Here is a 14,182-nt window from a genome sequence, read left to right as displayed (position 1 = left end):
CCTCCTGTTCCCCCTTCCCCTCCTCCTCACCGATCCATCAAATCCACAGCCCACTTAGCTCCCGCCCTGAACATCATATGAGTGCCTTCATCTCCTCCTCCTCTCCTCCTTCACCTCTGCGGCTGCTCAACGGCTCCAGCGAACGTGTTGGCTGGCGATGATACAGAGGGCACCTGAATGAATTACCCATGATCAAATCATCATCATCATAACCACCACCACCACCACCACCACCACCACTATTATGTTCTCCATCATCATCATCACCATCACTATCATCATCATCTTCTCCATCATCATCATCTTCACCATCACCATCACCACCACCATCTCCATCTCCACCTCCACCATCATCATCATCTTCTTCTTCTTCTCCATCATCATCACCTTCACCATCACCATCACCATCACCATAGCCTCACCTCGAAGGAAACTTGCCCTCGCTGACCCCCATCGACGTAGGAAAGTCTCAGCTGCAGCAGGGTACGACAAAGTCAGCAGATCTCGAGGAGAGCCTTCGAGCAAGGAGAAGAACGGAGCGGGACGAGGCAGATGAATCAGGACGTAGCAGCGGAGGCAGTGGAGGCGGTAGCAGCGGCAGCAGAGGAGACAACTTCACCTGGAGTTTGAAAGGTTTCCCATTTGTCATGGCGTTATTCTTCATTGTAATCTTCTGCTGCAGGAAACCCTAGGCTGCCTTCAGAAACACACCCTCCCTTTCCTTCCTCCTCCTCCATCCCTGCTCCACTTCCCCTAATCCTCCTTCCCCTCTGCGTGCCCTTCCCCTCTTCTCACCTGGTTGTTTCCTGGCAGGAAGTTCGACGCAAATCCACTGGCATCAACATCCACATATTCCGGAACAACCTGGAGGGCTCGTTCAGCAAAAATCTGTTACTTCCTCCTCCTCTCCCTCCTCCCTCTCTCATTCATCTCCTCCCTCCCAACTCTCCATCCTCCTGATCCTCGTTGAATTGGGTTACCGGCGTGGAATTGAAATCTGTGAGCGCATTCGCTTTCTGATTCATGAATGTTCTGCACATAATCATCATCATCATCATCATCATCATCATCATCATCATCATCATCATCATCATCATCATCATCATCATCATCATCATCATCATCATCATCATCATCATCATCATCAGCAGCAGCAGCAGCAGCAGCAGCAGCAGCAGCAGCATAACGACCACCACCTCATGTCACGTCTTTCGATTAACTTACACGTTGACAATCATAATGTCATGCGAGGGCCTCGCAAACTCGATCATGACTTTGATGCCATTTAAGGGGTCGGGATAATTCAGATCTCTCCGCGTCGACGATCCCTTATGAGTAGTCGCCATCTGTCAGATGTTGGTGGCTCGACGGTAAGAGAGGAAGGAAAGGAAGGACAAGGGGGGGGCGCTTGATTGAGAGCCCTCAACAAGTGTCTTCTTGATAGTGCCCCAACCTCACACGCTCACAAGAACGAGACAGGTCGACTGTGACAATGTAGCGCTTCTTCTTTACACCCTGTGGTTGCCCTGCACACAGTGATCAGAAGCTGCAAACCTTGCGAGACCTTTTTAACGACACGTTGGATCAAGGATGGGGATGCAACTGGGGAACAGAGGGTCGGATTTTCCTGAGTCCGGACACAGCCGGAAGGAGACAAGAGGGGAACTGGTGAGAGGAGGGAGCCTCGAAAGCTGCTGGAGTGATGGTGCTAAGGATGAGAAAGAGGACGTAAACGAGAGTAGGGGAGGAGGGGAGGAGGAGAACGAGGGGGGGTAGGGAAGGAGGAGGAGAACGAGAGGGAGAAGGAGAGGAGAAGAACGAGAGGGAGGAGAGGGGCGGGGGGGAGTTTAGCAGCATGTTGAAAGTTCAGACGTCACTCAACTAACAACCGAAAGGACTCTGTTGCATGAGGGTGGGGTAGTCAAAGTAGGGGGTACTAGAAGACTCGAAATCAGTATGATAACGGGGTAGTATATGTTGATTGCATGGGTGGGTAGGGTCATTAGAAGTCGGGTTGGCAGGAATAAAAAGCAAGGAGTTTTGAAACGGAAAATGTAACGTACAATCTTGGTTCATGAGGAGATGAGGTCCACTGTTTTCATTTAGATTTTCCAATATGAAATCTTTCAGTATATTTTCAATTTTATGAGGAGTTTTGTATGTTTCTCAAATATTATTTTTAAGATATTAAACTTGGTACTGAATGAACTAAATACAAGAAAGTCAATAGAAATACCAAAAAAAAATCAAGATTGATTAATTGATGACTAAATAATGAACATATTCTTTTTATATTTTCTAGCAATATATCATAAATATGTTGTTTCTTGTACCTGTCTTTGTACCAATAAATTCTCGGTACTAAAAATCTGCTGTCTATGCCCCTTCCCGACGCCTGTGCCTATTCTCGGGGAACGAAGCCAAAAGAGGGGTACTTCTTCAGGACTTAGGAGGGGTGAACATTGAGTATTCTATAATAAGGTGGTAGGGGTTATCGCTGTTGCCCCCTCGAGCGTGGAATTTGTGGGTGGGGTACGAATATAACTGGTACTTATATCAGTATATTTTGGGAAACGTAGGGGTACTTTGTAAAGATCAATCTGTACAAAGGGGGTAGTGGGGAGCAGCAGCTCTCAAGCACGGGTGAATGGCTTAACGGAACAAGGGTGGGTAATGGTCAAGGAAAAATGCGGGGTGGTGTAGTAGGGGGGTGGGATTATTCCCTAGATGGGTGGGGTAATCAATAGGAAAAGAACCGGTTGGGGTAGTGTGACAGCGCGGACGATGAACGCAGCTATGGTAGCAGAGAACTTCGGGGAGGCATGTCCGGCGTCGGCGCCTTTCTTCGGCTACATGGGAGCAGCAGCTGCTCTCATCTTTGCAAGTGAGTGATCAGTTGGGAGTGAGGGCATGTTGAGAGGTTCTGTGATGATGTTTGAACTGTGTAAAATGCAGTGCGTGTTGAGTTGTCCTAGTCAAGTTTTCGGTGTTCCACGTGATCAGGGCGTAATATTTGAGACCAATGTTACAATACGTTGAGATGTAGATATGGTTCATGCTATACATGTGGTGTTGTAAGACGATGGATGTTGATTGGCGGTGGGAATGAAGTACACATTCTCTCGTGCTCAGTGGTTGATGTGGATAGTGCAAGTCAGTTTGTTCACACAATGATTTCATTTCTTTGTATGAAAGAGAGATAGAAGATGAAAACAGTAGGTTGGACAGTCGGTTCTGCATCTACAGTCATGAGACGATCAAGATGGAAGATAGTATCTCAAAGTGTCAATTTTCTCGTGGTGCAGTGGAGGCTGTAGGTGCAGTATGAGGAAGAAAGACAATTACCTTTGAGGCCTGAATCACAACATCTCTACAAGGTATTTCAGACTGGAGGGTATTTAGAACTTCAAAAATAAGAGTGAGCTGGTGGCCTAGTTGTGGAACGGCTGGAAAATGATGAAAATGATACACTGAATTGTCCAAAATGATACACTGAATTGTCAATGTTGCTTGCCTCCACCTTTCATTTGTTGTAATGCATGCGGACATCCTGAGGAGCCCATCGGTTTGCATGTGGTGATGTGTCTGCAGATCTTGGAGCCGCCTATGGCACCGCCAAGTCAGGAGTTGGCATCTGCTCCATGGGTGTCATGCACCCTGGTCTCATCATGAAATGTGAGTGAAGAGGAGGAGATTGTGCATGAGGACGTGGTGGAGGAGGAGGTAGTTTCAGCTTCTTATCAATGTGCAGCCATCATCCCCGTGGTTATGGCTGGTGTGATTGGAATCTACGGGTTCATCATTGCCGTTGTCGTCGGAACTAAGAGTGAGAGCTGGCTGTTCCTCCCTCCCCTGCTGACTCTCTTCCTCCCTCAGTCAAGGAGCCTGTTGGCGGCGGCTCCCAGGCTGTCACCCCCCAGTACACCCTCTTCTCCGCCTTCGGTCACCTTGGCTCTGGCCTCACGGGCGGCTTGAGCGGTCTTGCTGCTGGTATGGCCATCGGCATTGTCGGAGACGCTGGTGTTCGCGCCACTGCCCAGCAGCCGAAGCTCTTCGTTGGCATGATCCTTATTCTTATCTTCGCTGAGGCTCTCGGTACGCTGATCTCTTCCTCCTCCTCGCCCTCCTCCTCTTTGTGCTCATGCGTTGGCTCAGGTCTCTACGGGCTGATCGTCGCCCTCATCATGTCCTCGTCAGGAGGAGGATCTTGCCCTTCCGCATAAACAGAAGCCTGAGACTCGCTCCCTGCTCTTCTGTCTGTTGAAGTCTCACAACGGCAAGTCGCCGCCCATCCCCTCTCAGCCATTATTAATAGAGATTTAACTCGTGGCATATTAAAGTGTCAGATACTGTACTGCATGCCTCTCTCCTCCCGGAGTCCCCACCTCTCATCGCTCTCATGTATTCTCCTCTATTCTCATCTGTTCTATTCTCCTCTATCGTCTTCGCTTCTCTGCTCTGCTCGGGTCTCCTCTCCCTTCTCCTCCTCTCCCCTCTCTACTCGCTGTTCTGTTCTCCTCTATCTTCTTGGCTTCTCTTGTCTTCTGGTCTCCTCTCCCTTCTCCTCCTCTCCCCTCTCTCCTCTCTGCTAGGCATACACTTCACCCTGTGTCTCCTACTTGTCCTTTCCTCCTGTTTGACCTCGTTTCAATGCTATCGGCATACTCTCTCAAATAACGACAGTTGAAGTGAACGATCTTAACAAAGCGATCTTGCTGTCACGTCGACCTGAGCAGTTTAGAACAACAAGTTCTCCACATTTCCTCCCAAAACTTTCGGTATGAGGTCCAAATTTTTAACATGATATTGGATTTCCCCGTTTCGTCAGCCTCCTACGTCGCTCTTCAGGTCACCGTCTAGAACCACCTGCGCTCAAGTCTTGCAAGCTACCGTTCATTCGCATGTTCCATCTTAACACTAGACTACTCCGGACAAGATCCGATGGGGGAGGCTGAAAAGATCAGCGCCACGATGAGGCCGTAGAGCCCCAGAGCCTCCGCAAAGATGAGGATAAGGATCATTCCTACAAAAAGCTTCGGCTGCTGCCCGAGGGCTCTCGTTCCGATATCCCCAACGATGCCAATCGCTATGCCGGCAGCAAGTCCGCTAAATCCCCCGGCCAGACCGGAGGCCATGTGAGCTGCTCCGCCGAAGATGGTGTACTGGGGCTTGTAAGAGCCGCTGACGAGGACAGGAGCACGGACTGGCAAACAAATAGTCAATCAGAATGAAGGAAGTCAGAGGGCAAGAAATGTAAGGTCAATTGTTGGAGCTGCTTAGAGAGTTTGGTTACGATGCAGCGAGAGCGATAGAGACTAGAAAAGTAGACTGTACACTGGAACGGCAAGTACCCAGAGAGGCAACAAGAATGGACAACAATCGAGCTTGCGAGTCAAAGTATAGAATACAAAAGGAACACAAGAAAAGGAGCCGACAGAGATATCAAAGCGACCAGCTGCTACAGAGGGGATTCGAAGAGAGGAGTAAAATCCATCACTGAGCAGGAAACACAACAAATGCAGTAGCATTACAACGAAAGAACGAGGGTAAACACTGCAGGTGAGAACGAGGAAAACGAGCACGAACAGGAAGGAAGGGAGCGAAGATGAGGGGACGAGAGATGGAAGAGGAGCGGAGCAGAGGAGCAAGAGGACAAGGACTACGAGGCAGGCTAGCAGGAGCAGAGCAGGGGGCATGACTCACTCTTGGTGCTGATGATAACGGCAATGATAAGTCCGTAGATCCCAACAACTCCCGCCATGACCACAGGGATCAGAGCTTTCATCACAAGGTCCGGTCTCGTCACTCCCATCCCTGAAATCCCTGCGCCTGCCTTGGCAGTGCCGTAAGCTGCTCCGAGGTTAGCAAGCGCCATGGCCGAGGCCGCGCCGAAGTAGCCGAAGAAAGGAGCTCCAGCAGGACACGCGTAAGAGTAGAAGTCTGTTGAACTCATCTTTGCTGCTCGCTCGTACTAACAAAGAACCTGCACGCATTCAACGATCAGCAACTGTGTAGCATCAGAAGAAAAGAGAAGAGACGAAAGTTAAACAGAGAACATTGATTGCTGGTGAAAAGCGAGTGAGGAACTCGCTCTTCCTTACTACTACGAAATACGCTGGATTAATACACGAAGAATCGCTACAAGAGCTAAGCAAAGCAAATTTTGGATACAAGAAAACTATTAAGGTTCATCCTTGGCCAGCACACTTGAAAGCATTAAAATACAAAGTACAGACAGAGCAATATTGACAACGGTGATTATTCTTTGCAAAATACAGAGCAGAACAACAGTACCACACAAATCTAGCGCGCAGAATCCAATCAGTCAGTAACTTTACAAGATCGAATGAGTAATGTTGATTTTTGTGTAGTAGCATTTCAGCTGCTTTTCGGGTCGAACAAGAACAAATCATTGAGCCTATCACGTTGTTACACATAAAAGCCATGATTCTGGTGTGTCATCAGTGCTGGTGAATTAACGACGGGGAGGGAAGCTGCTTCAGTCTATTCGAGGAATGGGCGAGAGAGATAATACGGAATGCGTTTGAAGATTACTCACCAATAACAACACAAGGTACAGTTGACAACACCAGATACATCAACAACACAAGGTACAAGGGACCAGTATCATTCTCAAAGAAAGGTCCAGTCATGGATGACTGACGGTCAGATTAAAGGAAGATGGAAACGATGGAGGAAGTAGACAACTGAAGGTTCAGAAGAACAAAACAGTGAAATTATTGATAGTCAAGCCCGAGTGGGCAAGCTGAACAGTGGGAGCAAGACAAGAGCGTTCAGTAAGAAGGGTGGCCTATAGAGATAGGACGAGAGGAGGAAGAGGAGGAAGAGGAGGAAGAGAGAGAATGAGGGAAAGGGGAGGGGGAGGGCGGCAGCGATAACGACAGCGGAAAAAGTAGGAGGAGGCGCTGGCATGAGAAGATGGCAGGAGGGTCACCTGTCCGGAGGGGTAGGTCATCTGTCAAAGAAGGGGGTGGGACGCAATGGAAAAAGGAAAACAAGGGGTGACTTGGAAATTGCATGGAATTAACCCGTAGTCTGGTAGAGATAACCACCACTATCACAGGGGTACTTCGATTATTACTGGGGTAGTCAATCAGAATGTCCAAGATGAGCGGGTACGGTCATGGAATGACGGGTAGGGCCCCTAGTCTAATTTTGGGGCAAGGGGTGGTGGAATAAGAGGAAATATGTGGGGTAGTAATGCATATTTCCTAGACACCTAGACCTAGGTATACAAAGTCCTAAGACTCCCTAGAGTGGAGCAGTCGTAGACGAATGATTCGAGGGGGTTGGGGGTACCTATGTACCCACCCACAGAACTTTGAAGGCATGATCTAAGAGGGGGTCATTTGAGGAGAACTAGGGTTGTGAACTGGTCCGCTACACGTCCGACAGAAGGATAGCCTCTAGTACGGCCGCCGCCCGGCCGGGGCCCGGCCGGGCCGGGCCGGCGGCGGCCCAGCCGGGGGGCCGCCGCCCGGTGACTGAGGAGGCAGCACGGTGAGTGACCATCCGAGTGAGGGCCCGGGGGGAAGGCCGTGAGGCTCCTCTGGCGGCTCAGTTCCACTCCCACGGTGCGGCCGGGCACCCGTGACCGTGACACGGTCACTGCCCCCCGGCCGGCCCCCGGCCGGTCACGGCCCCCGGTCACGGCCACTGACCTCCCGGGGCCGGGGCCGGCCCGGCGGGCCGCCAGCCGCTGAGCCGCGCTACTACGTGACGGTCACTGAGATGAACTGATCAGCCCAGCTCGTGATAAGTGAAAGAAGTCCCCGAATGGCTCATGTGAACCACTGATAGTGCCAATGACAATGATCCGACTTGTGTGGTACTACTGTAATCGGTAGTACTGAGAATACATTACTTAATCATCCAACAGACTCCATTTCGATAAGCACGTAGTACTGAGTTTACTACAGCAGCTGGATTAACATAGAAGTCTGGCTAGGCCTTAGCTGGGCCTATTCTGTGACTACCGTCAGCCCATAGCCATCCCCGCCAATGGGAGGGAGGAAGAGGATGATGCTGCTGCTGCTGCTCCTGGCCTCCTGCTGTGTCAACTGGGCAGGAGCAGTACAATCAGTTCAATGCGGAGCTACAGCCACGTTCATTGTCTCTGACTCGGGAGTTCTCAGTCGACAGGGAGCCTGTGGCACTGATTGCACATTCCTTAACTTGTTCTCTAAATCAATCAACTTGGTGAATGTCTCAGCTTTCCAAGGATGTACGTCTTTGCGATCTCTTTATTTAAGCTTTAATGATCTGACTTCCATCCCCTCTGGATTGTTTGAAGAAACATCTGCATTGTGGACACTTGATCTCAGTTACAACAAAATATCCAGCATCGCATCCGATGCTTTTGTGAATCTTCACAGCCTCTCAAGTTTGTATCTGGCTTCCAACAAGCTGACCATGCTGCCTGAAGAAATTTTCAACATCACTACATTGAGCTTCCTCACGCTCGACAGCAACGAAATCGTCTCAAGCGTACCTCAGCAGTTCTTTCAGAAGCTGACTGAACTGATGTACCTAAGTCTTGATACGGCCATGCTGTCCAGCATTCCTTCCAGCACTTTGATGTCATTGAGGAGCTTGTCCTTGAACAACAATTCTCTTTCTGGTCAGAGCGGTGTTGAGGAGAATTTCTTCGACAAACTAGTTATTCTTGAATTCCTGACTCTAGACAACTTCGATGGTAGCTTTTTGCAGCGTGCAGACCTGAAGAATCTCTCTGATACGCTGGACTCACTATATCTGTATGATGTAGCGCTTTCAAGCATCCAAGAAGGACTTTTTGACAGCTTCGTGAGGTTAACACGTTTGTTTCTTCGTGACTGTCAAGTAGAACGACTGCCAGCGAGCACGTTTGACAAGCTGACAGAGTTGACGTATCTTTCTATACGTATGAATGATAAGTTGCAGAGCCTTCCAGCTGGAATCTTTGACAAGCTGACCAAACTGACGACGCTATCGCTGGATGGCAATGGTCTGACAAGTCTGCCGATGGGAATCTTTGACAAGCTGTCGAATCTAGAAGATCTGGATCTCTCTTTCAATCGACTCACGTACCTGCCGGCCATCGCCTTCATGAACCAGACACAAACCGTCAAGATCGACTTGATGTACAATGACATCACATGCTACCACCAGGCGTGGCCTGCCCAGACTCGATATTCCAGTGCTGTAGAGCTATGCCAAGTGCAAGCAGTGTCGTACGTGTTTGGCCTTGAGACAACTCTAGAGCAGTTCGAGGCTATGAAAGAAGCTTTCGTTGAGAGCGTTGCATTCGTGGCTATGGTTGCCAGGTCGAGTGTCAGAATCTTGCAAGTGACGGGGCCATCGTCAGGTCGACGCCTGCTGGCGGGGGGTGTCAATGTTTCAACGGACATCATCTTTGACAGCTCCTACAGTGCCAAGACGTTCACAGTAGAGCGTCTGAATCAGGAGCTTGCTGTCAAGGGTCTTGCCACTGTCACTAGCGCCGTTGCGAATCGATCGTTTGACGTTGCGGCAACCGACACTTCTACTACAGACAGTACTGCTACGAACCCTTCTACTACCGACAGTACTGCTACGAACCCTTCTACTACCGACAGTACTGCTACGAACCCTTCTACTACCGACAGTACTGCTACGAACCCTCCTACTACAGATGTCACGGATACAACCTCATCTGGCACTACTCAAACTGATACTGCTTCATCATCCATGGCGAATGTCTTCCAGTCGTCGGGGTATCAGTCGTATGTGCCGAGCTCGGGCGGCAAGACTCCCTCCTGGGTCACCCTCGACAATTCCTACAAGCGCAACTCAAGGACGCTGACGAATTTCTGCATGACGTGCGTGGACGGCAGGCTTCACTGTGAGATATGCTCGTGCTCATGCACCTCCTCCTACTCCTCCCCTTTCCTCTTCCCCTTTTCTTTCTTGCCCTCCCTCCAGCTCTTCCTCCACTCCCTTCCCCTACTCTCTTCGTCTTGCTTGTCTTGACCTGCTTCTGCTGCTGCTGCTTCTTGTATGGGCTGAGGTCAGCGGCAGCTCTCAACTCGGACGCGGCCTATCAAGTGTTCGACCCAGCATCCAAGAGCTGGAGCGATTTCACCAACAAGTTCGGCGGGGTCAACCCAAAGAGCGGGTTCCGGTATGCCATAGCGGGAGCAGGCGACTCGGTGTTGGCCCTGGGGTACTACGGTAAGGGAGGAGGGAGGAGGTGGGGCTGTGACAGGTGCGTGTCCTCTCAGATCTGTCGGTATCTCAGGTGCTCAACAAGGAGCTCTTCGGTCTCAACTTGTCGAGCATGACATGGACTAACTACACATCTCTCATGACCGGCACCAAGCCGCCTATAAAGTTCGATGGCTCTGAGAAGATAGCAGCTTGTGGATCAGACTTGTTCCTGATCGGGTTGTACTCGGATCTAGGCATGTACCGACTGGACCTCAACACCATGGCATGGGCAAAAGAGACGTTTCTAGATGATTACAAGTTTCAATCTATCACTGGTGGCACGTTCGATTACACCGACTTCATGTCATTCCAAGACAAGCTATATTGTATGGTGACAACCGCCGATGACGTTTACTTTCTTTACCGCAGCAACCGCAACACGACGGCATGGAACGTTTTGTTCAAAGGATCTGACGACGCGGACACCTTCAACGCTTTGCTGAATCGAGCGACGGAATACAGAGCTGCGGTCAACAACCTCGCCTTTCACGGTATCTCGTCGTGTTGGTCGTAAGTTGAGTCATGCTGACCGTGCGCCAGCAATGATCAAGTTCGGGTTGTCGTACGCGGAGGTGGCAGGCATGGCGCAAGAAGCCTTCCTGACCAACGAGACGGAGACTTATCGCTTCAGCTCCTGCGAGGACGGCAAGATCTTCGCCTACAGCACAACGAGCGCAGGTGCGGAGCCTCTGACATGGCATGTGCTCACGCGGGTCAACAGGGATGATCATCTTCGACGTGTTTGCTGGAGCCTCTCAGTCTCTGCTCAACTCTGGGGAGGCGCTTCACCCCGCCGGCTCACTCCACATCTACAGCATCGACAACAGCATCTTCGGAGGGACGTTGAACCCGCTGACGAGATGGCGAGACTCGCTGGTCGTGCTGGAAGGTGCGGGGGCTGACGGGAGTTTGCGGGTCTAGCGCTTGACTTGCTCTTGTCAGGCGTCTGCGGTTACGGTTACGGTTGTGACCCTCAGGATCAGCGGGTCACGAGGTTCGATGTCAACTCCTTGTCATGGACGACTCTGCGGGAAGCGAGCAGCCAGACCTCGTTCTCGCATCTGTCGGTGTGGAACGATGAGCTGTACGCGCTGTCGATGAGCAACGTCTCGACTATCTTCAAGCTGGGAGGCGATGGAGCTTGGAGTGAGATCGAGACCGTGGTAACGGATGAGATCATCTCGGAGCTGCAGGCGCTTCCTTTGGTCGCTTTGTATTCCCTAGTTGAGAACGATTACGCGACAGCGAGCTCCAAGTCGTTGTTTGTGGTTCAGTTCGATGAGTTCGCCAGAGGTGATAGAGCTTACATGGTCGCATCCGTTGTTCTCTGGCGCATGCTTGCTCGTTGACTCACTCAGAGCTTGTCTTGTGTTGTTCTTGTCAGCTCCATGGGCTCTAACGAGTTTGGTCAGGATCTGGCAGAGGTGTTTTCACCTTCAACGTCACCGACAAGCTGTGGAGGAAGCATGTTTACAGCAACGAGTCTGCTCCCAACAAGTACGTGCACTCGATAGCGGCAACAGATCGCTATGTGTATCATTTCGGAGGCTACAAGATCGACCTTCAAGACATGTCCAGCACCTACATATGTGAGATTCTTCTTCTCCTGCTGCTGCTTGCTCGTGACACGTCATCAGCGTCGACGCATGAAACCAACGACTGGCTGTACCGCTTCGACCTGGAGAGCGACGAGTGGACGGTTCTGTCCAAGACGCAGGCGTACTCGCCTCCCTCCCGGCTGAATGCGGTGATGATGGTGGAGGGGTCGAGGCTGTTCGTGTATGGGGGGTTAGCGAGCGGGATGGTCTTCAAGACCTTTGCGGACCTCTACTCGTTCGACCTCGACAAGCTGGTATGGACCAGGTGGTTCGCAAGAGACGACAGCGTCACCGGCTCCTCCCTCATCGCTCTCGGCATCTCCTCCGCTCTAGGCAGAGTCTTCACCCTGTCCAGCTCGTACTCGATCTCTGCCCGCGACCTCCCCAAGGAGCGACAGCCCTCGAGATCTCTCGTCCTCGACCTGGCTCTGTCTACCGACTGGGATACCTTGAGCATCAGCTCCTGCCAGGACGTCAGCACCTGTCGCAGCATCCGCACCTCCGTCTCCCTGTGCTCGCAGCCTTGGATGCCCTGCTACCTCTCCATCAAGGGCTCTGCTGCTGCTGCCCCTCCCGCCTCCCTCCGCCGCGCGGCTGCGGGTCAAACCCCGATGAGGTCCATCGAGATGCTGGGCAACGCGCGCATCGAGTGCGACGCGAGTCGAGGATGCAGTGGGATCGAGCTGGAGGGCGTCGACCTAGTCTGCAAGGGCCTGCGCGACGCTCCTGAGGCTCCTCTGCGCGTGCTCGGGCTCGGAGCTCACCTCAACCTCGTCGACGCGAGCGTGAGCGCCTGCGACACGAGCGACGACGGAGGAAGCATCCAGGTGTACGGGGGCTCGAGCGCTTACCTGCTACGAGTCAGGATCGTGGGGTCGACGAGCAGCGGGAGCGGAGGAGGGATGGTGCTGCAGGGGTCGAGCATGAGCGTGTACGAGTCGAGCTTTGAAGGCTGCAAGGCAAGTCAGGGAGGAGGAGCAATCCACCTCCGTAGTCAGGCGCTCGAGTACTTCCCTACCGTCCTGTCCAAGCCCGTCGCCTTCATCCAGTCGTCGCAGTTCCTGTCCAACTCAGCGAGTCAAGGAGGAGCTCTGTCGGCCGAGGCCTCCTCCTCCCTCTTGATGAAGGGCTGCTTGCTCCAGGAGAACCGCGCCAGTCAGGACGGAGGAGCGCTATACCTGGACAAGACCACGGCTCGACTGGACGGCAACTCGTTGGTGGGGAACGCGGCGGGAGGAGGAGGAGGAGGAGTCTTGTGGGATGGAGTGCAACCTGTGCTGGTGTCTGACTCCGAGGAGGAGGACGCTGTCATCCTGTGCTCTCCGACGGGGAAGGGCCACACGGCCTCGTACGGGCCCTGCGTGGCCTCGACCTTCCATGAGCTGCTGCTGGTGATGGAGGGCAAGGAGATCGCTTCCGGCATCCCCTTCACCGTCCGCGTCACCAAGCTCGACTTCTACCGGCAGACGATCACCACTGACTCCTCTTCCTCCCTCCAGATCCGCACGGTCAAGCCCTCGGCCAAGAGCGGGACCGCCGTGCTCATGGAGTCAGCAGTGCTGAGCCTCAAGGAGGGAGCTGCGAGCACCAGCGCTACAGTGAAGATGTTGTTTACCAAGGCCGGGAAGGAGGAGGCGTTCCCAGCTAAGGTGGAGGGGCTGGTGGGGCTGGAGGCGTACGGGGTGGATGTCTCGTCGGGCAAGGAGATCAAGTCCAACGTCCTAGAGGCTCAGCCTCGGCCGTCAGTGTGTCCGGTAGGCCACGTCATCAAGACCGACGCCTCCAGCTTCCCTTCCTTCGCCGTCTGCGACCGATGCTCCCCCGACTCCTACGCGCTGATGCCCTTCGCCGGGAGCAACGCGAGCAACCCCGCGTGCTTGCGCTGCCCTCACGGGGTGGAGTGCGGAGGAGGAGAGCTGATCAGAAACAAGAACGGGTTTTGGTTCAACAAGAGCATCCTATCTCCTGCCGTGCCCCCGCGAGCGACGGAGCTGCGAGCGTATCGGTGTGCGGACGGAGCATGCTTGTACGACTTCGAGTGCAGGGAGGGGCACGAGGGTCGGGTAAGCGCATCAGCCTCGCGAGCTCTCGTCTGACTGGCTCCTCTCTCCTCAGCTCTGCGCGTTGTGTGTGCAGACAACGAGCAAGGAAGACTTCTTCTGGGCGCTGAGCAACCGCGAGTGCACGAGGTGCGACAAGAAGGCGGCAGGAGCAAGGATCTTCATCCTTGTCGCCGGCATGGTCTGCTTCATCTTGTTCTGGTGCGGTGACGCTGTTGCTTGTGGGAGGAGATGACGAGGAGGATGCAGGTGCTGGTTCTTCCTGCTGCCGCTGCT

The 14,182-nt window shown here is 52.6% G+C and overlaps 4 protein-coding genes across 4 annotated transcripts; 2 read left to right on the top strand and 2 right to left on the bottom strand.

The window, feature by feature from the left end:
- Positions 1 to 26: 26 nt before the first annotated feature.
- GUITHDRAFT_121041 (hypothetical protein) lies at positions 27 to 1,346 on the bottom strand (the record flags this gene model as incomplete). The annotated part of the gene is made up of 6 exons (XM_005819703.1): positions 27 to 66; positions 115 to 173; positions 268 to 387; positions 796 to 864; positions 981 to 1,032; positions 1,225 to 1,346. 6 exons carry the CDS (start codon positions 1,344 to 1,346, stop codon positions 27 to 29), a joined length of 462 nt encoding a protein of 153 aa, XP_005819760.1.
- A 1,431-nt stretch (positions 1,347 to 2,777) lies between these two features.
- Positions 2,778 to 4,353, top strand: GUITHDRAFT_156239 (hypothetical protein). The gene is made up of 5 exons (XM_005819702.1): positions 2,778 to 2,884; positions 3,592 to 3,675; positions 3,752 to 3,826; positions 3,877 to 4,095; positions 4,156 to 4,353. Exons 1-5 carry the CDS (start codon positions 2,785 to 2,787, stop codon positions 4,221 to 4,223), a joined length of 546 nt encoding a protein of 181 aa, XP_005819759.1. The 5' UTR covers positions 2,778 to 2,784; the 3' UTR covers positions 4,224 to 4,353.
- A 525-nt stretch (positions 4,354 to 4,878) lies between these two features.
- On the bottom strand, positions 4,879 to 5,985 carry GUITHDRAFT_166617 (hypothetical protein). The gene is made up of 2 exons (XM_005819701.1): positions 5,704 to 5,985; positions 4,879 to 5,203 (listed from the first exon to the last, which is right to left on the bottom strand). Exons 1-2 carry the CDS (start codon positions 5,951 to 5,953, stop codon positions 4,923 to 4,925), a joined length of 531 nt encoding a protein of 176 aa, XP_005819758.1. The 5' UTR covers positions 5,954 to 5,985; the 3' UTR covers positions 4,879 to 4,922.
- A 2,205-nt stretch (positions 5,986 to 8,190) lies between these two features.
- On the top strand, positions 8,191 to 9,078 carry GUITHDRAFT_47804 (hypothetical protein; the record flags this gene model as incomplete). Its single annotated transcript, XM_005819700.1, has 2 exons — positions 8,191 to 8,573; positions 8,946 to 9,078. Coding segments are annotated over 2 exons (516 nt in total), but the record flags the coding sequence as incomplete, so codon positions are not given.
- Positions 9,079 to 14,182: the final 5,104 nt, after the last annotated feature.

This window comes from Guillardia theta (assembly GCF_000315625.1).
Source record: "Guillardia theta CCMP2712 unplaced genomic scaffold GUITHscaffold_210, whole genome shotgun sequence".
In the NCBI taxonomy this organism is placed as follows: Eukaryota; class Cryptophyceae; order Pyrenomonadales; family Geminigeraceae; genus Guillardia; species Guillardia theta.
The sequence above is the reverse complement of the archived record's forward strand: the minus strand, read 5'-3'. Positions and strand labels throughout refer to the sequence as shown.

Bases quoted from the DNA above. Each gene is read 5' to 3' on its own strand.
- GUITHDRAFT_156239 (XM_005819702.1), top strand. From the start codon at position 2,785: ATGAACGCAGCTATGGTAGCAGAGAACTTCGGGGAGGCATGTCCGGCG. The intron at 2,885-3,591 runs GTGAGTGATCAG...ATGTGTCTGCAG, and splicing joins AGCTGCTCTCATCTTTGCAA to ATCTTGGAGCCGCCTATGGC. The intron at 3,676-3,751 runs GTGAGTGAAGAG...ATCAATGTGCAG, and splicing joins CCCTGGTCTCATCATGAAAT to CCATCATCCCCGTGGTTATG.
- GUITHDRAFT_166617 (XM_005819701.1), bottom strand. From the start codon at position 5,953: ATGAGTTCAACAGACTTCTACTCTTACGCGTGTCCTGCTGGAGCTCCT. The intron at 5,204-5,703 runs GTGAGTCATGCC...TTTGTTTGCCAG, and splicing joins CGTTATCATCAGCACCAAGA to TCCGTGCTCCTGTCCTCGTC.